At 46.9% G+C, this 6,507-nt stretch overlaps 1 protein-coding gene across 1 annotated transcript; it reads right to left on the bottom strand.

The window, feature by feature from the left end:
• Positions 1 to 3,713: 3,713 nt before the first annotated feature.
• Positions 3,714 to 4,769, bottom strand: LOC123130566 (23.6 kDa heat shock protein, mitochondrial). The gene is made up of 2 exons (XM_044550438.1): positions 4,413 to 4,769; positions 3,714 to 4,324 (listed from the first exon to the last, which is right to left on the bottom strand). The coding sequence occupies exons 1-2, from the start codon at positions 4,684 to 4,686 to the stop codon at positions 3,939 to 3,941; spliced, it is 660 nt and encodes a 219-aa protein (XP_044406373.1). The 5' UTR covers positions 4,687 to 4,769; the 3' UTR covers positions 3,714 to 3,938.
• Positions 4,770 to 6,507: the final 1,738 nt, after the last annotated feature.

The raw sequence follows: 6,507 nt of genomic DNA, 5'->3' as shown, positions 1-6,507 counted from the left end.
CTATGATAGCACAGGTATGACTATCTTGATTTTGTCATAAAATCGTCATGGATGTACATGCATGATAAAAAACACGACCTACTGTGACAAACATGTATCATCACGAAAGTGTATTTTTTTTGTAGTGTGGACACTCGAGAAAGAGGTGTTTAATCGTTTCGTTTTGATCACAAAAACAACACCTGGGGTTACCAACCCAATTCTCTTTCATCAAATTATCTTTGGTCAAGATGACTTCTTTATGGACGAACCACATAAAGATCTTGAAGCGGAGTGAAACTTTAATCTTCCATATGGTAAATTAATATGAACATCAGTTACAGCAATGGACTACGGAGGTTAATGGCATCTGCTGTAGTGAGTCCATGATGTACTCCTCGGCTCCTCGTACATAGAAAATAAAGACAGTTGAGCCCAATGATTCCTCTTGTGCATTGCACCAAACACATGGCATGTACACCGTAATGGAAATCAAAGTCTGGATAGACAAAAGAAACATGAGACACAAAAAGTTAATCAGGAAGAGAGTTCGCTTGAGCAAACTCACCTGGCGCCCGGCTTGCCGGGTGATCAGCGCACGGGCCACTAATCAAAGCGTCACCATCCATATATTTATATTGCGAACCTTTTTTGCAGGAAAATATTTCAGACCTTATTCCTAGGAAACAAAATACTAAGCATAGTGTGTATCATTTGAACAATGTTAAAGAAGTAGAGGGGATCGAACATCAAAAGTTGATTCCAGTAGGCTTCCCACTATCACCCAGCACTGTGTCAAACTGTCAATATAAGATGTCAAGATCGAGCATGACAATGCATCCCACCCTTCCTCCCCTGGCTTCGCCTCTAAGCCGCTAGGAGAAGCTCATCACATCACGCTTCCATAACAATGAACGGCCAGGTGGTGTAGGTAGCCGCCGTCGTGCTGTGGTGAGTGCTAGGGATTTTACAACCTCGCCGACCCACCAAGAAACATAGAAATTAGTCCTGGTGAAAAAAGAAAGATGGAGAAGGAGGCAACCAGGTTGAGGTTCCCCAGCAAAATGAAGAGATACTTCCCTACCATGGTGGTTAACGACTGCGCTACCACCACCAGCGCGCCGACAAACACCCTGGCGTGGGGATCCATCAAGAGGACCTTAGTTGAGCCATCATCGTCGGTAGCGCAGACGCGCTTACGGATGAAGTCCCCGGCTTGGCCCGACCACCTCCGCTTGGGTTTCGCAACCTCGTTTGCCCATCGCCGATGTTGCCATCAGCCACCCTCGTCTCTCTCTCTCTCTCTCTCTCTCTCTCTCTCTCTCTCTCTCTCTCTCTCTCTCTCTCTCTCTCTCTCTCTCTGCAGCGGCGACGACAGTAGTGGCGGCGATGGCAGTAGTGGCAGCGCATAGGTTTCACCTTAGGTCAAGAGATCGGGGAGTGGTCCACATGTTAAGAAGTGAATAACTCTGATGAATCTTGAGCCAACACATATTTACCTATAACATAATTATTTATTTATTTTCTGAAAAGAAGGAATACCTTTGGCTTCTACATCAGTCGATGCATGTAGCCATATTATTAGAAATCAAAGCAGTGTCTTAACATCCAAGGAAGCTCAAAATCTGGTAATAAAGCGCCAGATCCGACGATAAAGAACATGCTACGATGCCTACACATCTAGCCTATTATTAACTCGCCATCCAAATCGGCTGAAGATAGCCCATACTACCGTCTCCCAGCGGTTGCACCCAAAAACCATAGACCCCCTGTAGTCCGCATGAGTAACGACCACATACGAATCCATGCTGTAGCTCTGGATAACCTGCGAAAAATTGGTGAATGTTGTACCATTAAAAATCATATCATTTGTAGTGTTCCATATAGCCCATAATAAAGCACATACCCTATCCGAATATGTTTAGCTATGTGTATGTCTACTTCATTAAGCCACGTTACAAATAACGTGTTTATGCTCATTGGAGGTTGGATGTTAAAATCTATGTGGATAGATCGCCATAACAATTTTGCAAGTGGACACTCGAGAAAGAGGTGTTTAATCATTTCGTTTTGATCACAAGAACAGCACCTGGGATTACCAACCTAATTCCTTTTCATCAAATGATCTTTGGTCAAGATGACTTCTTTATGGACGAACCACATAAAGATCTTGATGTGGAGTGAAACTTTAATATTCCATATGGTAAATTGATATGAACATTAGTTACAGCAATGGACTACGGAGACTAATGGCATATGCTGTAGTGAGTCCATGATGTACTCCTCGGCTCCTTGTACATAGAAAATAAAGACCGTTGAGCCCAATGATTCCTCTTGTGCATTGCATCAAACACATGCCATGTACACCGTAATGGAATCAAAGTTTGGATAGACAAAAGAAACATGAGACATAAAAAGTTAATCAGGAAGAGAGTTTGCTTGAGCAAACCCAGCCGACGCCCCGCTTGTCGGGTGATCCGCACGGGCCACTAATCAAAGCGTCATCATCCATATATTTATATTGCGAACTTTTTTGCAGGAAAACAGTCCAAATCTTATTCCTTGGAAACGAAATACTAAGCATAGTGTGTATCATTTGAACTATGTTAAGGAAGTAGAGGGGATCGAATCTCAAAAGTTGATTCCAGTAGGCTTCCCACTGTCGCCCATCACTATGTCAAACTGTCAGTACAAGATGTCAAGATCGAGCGTGACAATGCATCCCTCCCTTCCTCCTCGGGCTTCACCTCTAAGCCTCTAGAAGAAGCTCATCACATCATGCTTTCATTACAATGAACGGTGAAGTGGTGCAGGTAGCTGCCGCCGTGCTGTGGTGAGTGCTAGGGATTTGGCAACGTCGCCATCCCACCAAGAAATATAGAAATTAGTACTGATGAAAAAACAAAAATGGAAAAGGAGACAACCCGGTTGAGATTTCCCAACAAAACGAAGAGACACTTCCCTACCATGGCGGCTGGCGGCTGCCCTACCATGGCGGTTGAGCTGTCATCGTCGGTAGTGCAGGTGCGCTTACGGATGAAGTCCCTGGCCTGGCCCAACCACCGACGCTTGAGTTTCGCAAGCTCATTTGCCCGTCACCGTTGTTGCCATCAACCACCCTCGTCTCTCTCTCCCTCTCCCTCTCCCTCCCTCCCTCCCTCCCTCTCTCTCTCGGCAACGGCGACGACAGTAGTGGCGTCTCTCTCCCTCCCTCTCTCTCTCTCTCTCGACAGCGACGATGACATAGTTGCGGCGATGGCAGTAGTGACGGCGCGCATAGGTTTCACCCTAGGTCAAGAGATCGGGGAGGGGGAGGGGCCTGTGCGGTGTCAACATCACGATTGTCTATTTGGGAGCGAATGAGAAGCCTCAAAATTTGTTTCTAGAGTAGCGGCCCACACGGGAGGAAGAGGTTCATCGGACGGTCCAAAATGATTCAGACGCGCGACCTAACAAGGAAGAGGTTCATTGGACGGTCAAAAATGATCTAACGATCAAAATTGTTGATAACGTGAGAGGCTTTCTAACATCTTTGTTTTAATGCATCTAATAATAAATGGGTCCGAGCCTTTAACTAGGCTAAACGTAGTTGTGGGCCAACCCTATAGGCGTTTCCTCGTCAGGAACCGACTGCATTGTGGTTGATATGATTCCAGCTAGTCGCCAAACTTGAAGCCCCATTTGTATGCAGCCGAGAGATTTTGATATGCGTGTTTACGAACTGGTCCTTGATCTATAAAAGGAAAATTGGGTTGCTGTTGAAGATGCCCTTACATCATTTACATCATGTGGTCTAGGCACGAAATAAAGTCGGATCGATCATTTATTACAATAGAAAAGGAAAAGAGCATACGTGCACACATACACAATCCACACAGACAAACAAAGACAAGTGTCCACGCATGCACAACACAGCAGTGCGCGCAGCCGATACACTATGCGATGACCGACGGACGTTCTCACTGCACCTTCACCTCAGTGACGCTCCTCTGGCTCCCGGGCACGCGCGGCACCGTCACGTACAGCACGCCGTCCTTCACCTCCGCCGCGATCCCGTCCACCCGCGCGTCCTCCGGGAGCAGCAGGCTCGCGTGGTAGCACCCGTAGCTGCTCGTCGACCACCATTCGCCGTCGCCACCGTGCTCATCCTCCACCCTCTTCTCGCCCCGGATGACCAGCGCGCCGTCCTCCACGGTGACCCGCACGTCGTCCTTCCCCAGCCCCGGCACCTCGAACCGCAGCCTGTACCGCTCCTCGTCCTCCCGCACCTTCCCGAACAGCGGCCGCCACCGCTCCAGCGGCCGGCTCAGGGTCTCCGCGACGTGCGACAGCGCGCTCCCAAGCCCTGCATGTACACCTACGTCAACAACCGCCGGCGGGACGGCGTGCGCGACAGTCTGGAAAGAAGTACGGACGGAGTAGCCGCTATGTACCGTTGACGAGGCGGAATGGCGCGAAGTCCCGAAGGTCTCTCCAAGGCCAACGGCCCCCGGGAGCAGTGGCAGAGCTGGAACGGTCCGCCACGGCGACCTCCCGGCGGTTCGTCTCTCCTTCCAGGGGAGCCCTGGTCGCGGCGCTGTCAGCTGCCGCGGAGGAGAAGAGGGACCGGAGGTCCATTCCTCCGTGAGAACTGGCTGATGCTGGCCTCGCCATAGCTGCCGCGCGGCCGGCGAGGGCCTTCTTGAGGCACAGGCGAGCTAAAGCCATGTGTCCTGTAACAAACTCTGCTCGGTGAGTTGCAGTGTGCTCTTCGTCACTTTGCTCTTTGGTCGCTCTGCTTGAACACACGGAGACGGGTTGCATTATAAAGCGGCAACACACAAGAGAAGCAAGGAGATGCATCTGGAACTCTGGAAAGAACCGAACACTTCCGAAACCTTCTCGTAGCAACTAGAGCAGTTGCTCTAGCGAAGTCGCCCTATGAATATGGAGCGTAGTGATCTAAACGATGGGAAATGCATTGAAGCACCCGGGTGCACGCACTCGTATTTAAAAATAGTATTAAAAATAAGAAATTTTAAAAAAAATCTGAATTTTGGATATCAAAAATAAGTATTCATTGTACACATGTGTTCATTTTCGTGGGAAATGGATGCCTGCGGTATCCGCGGCACAGGAATTACGGTTTGACATACAGTATATCCAATTTTTTTTTCTAAACATAACAATTTTTTTCTTTTTTATTACATTACCTCGAGCACCCATTCCTCACAAAACTGAACACGGATATACAATGGACTCCCAGGTTGGATATCCCGAAATTTCTGTTTTTTTTTTTAATTTTCTAATATGTTTTTAGTGCTATATTCATATAGGGGTGTGTGGCACCTGAGAGCCTCAAATCCTCGTCCATATTCTTCTTTATGAAGGAAGTATTTCATATGACCGCATTGGCTATGTGCATAAAGACTTTTTTTATTGCACATAAAAGACATGTGTGTTTCACTTGTCATAAACAGACTTTAGTTCGATATCAATCGCCGCCTCATTGTTTCCATTCAAAATTAAATATTGATTTCAAGCAGGATTTCGATATAGTTATGAAAATGCATCAAGTCGGCTAGAGGGAGGGTGAATAGGCGATTTTTACAAATTCGTCACTGAGGAATTTCAGGGTGAAGAAATTCCTAAGTCACGAACGACTAGCAGCGGAATAAGTATTCAGGTGCAAACATAACAGAACAAAGGCACAATCATCATGATGAAATGAAAACAAGCACAGAGTACAGAAAGCATAAACACAGGATAAGCAGGCTGAAGACAAACTGACTGAAGAAATTAAACTGAGAAAATTAAGAAAGTCTTCAGTCAAAGTTTTCAAACAATAGCGATCAAGTACACAACACAGTAATGAGGAAATGAAAGGGTTGAAGAAATAAAACCAGTTAGCTCGGTGAAGATAATGATTTGGTAGACCAGTTCCAACTGTTGTGACAGTTGTACGTCTGGTTGGAACGGTTAGGTATTTAAATCTGAGGACACACAGTTCTTACCGTACTCTCCTTGAGCTAATGTCACACGGACCTCGCCCAATCACTCGTGGTAAGTCTTCAGGTGACTTCCAAACCTTCACAAACTTGGTCACCCGGTGATCCATAATTTCCTTTTGGATGCTCTAGACCATGACGCCTAACCGTCTGGAGGATGCACAGTCCTTAAAGGTAACAAATGTCGGTTCCACACAGGAACAATCTCTTCAGTGATGCTCAATCACTTTGGGTTTGTAGGTGTTTGGTTTGGGGTTTTGGGTTTTCCTCACTTGATGATTTTCGCTCAAAGTCCTTGAAGGATGAAATGCTCTCAATGACAAGTGTCAGTTTCTCGCGGAGCAGCCAACCAGCTAGTGGTTATAGGGGGTGGCTATTTATAGCCTAGGGAGCAGCCCGACATGACAAGACATAAATGCCTTTCAATGATATGACCGTTAGGTGGGTGGATATTTTGAGACAGCTGGCACGCAGCACAACAACGGTCGAAAATTTGGCTATCAAGTTCCTCGGGGCTATCATGTTCCTCACTTGTAGGCAA

The sequence above is a fragment of the Triticum aestivum genome, chromosome 6A, assembly GCF_018294505.1.
Source record: "Triticum aestivum cultivar Chinese Spring chromosome 6A, IWGSC CS RefSeq v2.1, whole genome shotgun sequence".
Lineage (NCBI taxonomy): Eukaryota > Viridiplantae > Streptophyta > Magnoliopsida > Poales > Poaceae > Triticum > Triticum aestivum.
The sequence above is the reverse complement of the archived record's forward strand: the minus strand, read 5'-3'. Positions and strand labels throughout refer to the sequence as shown.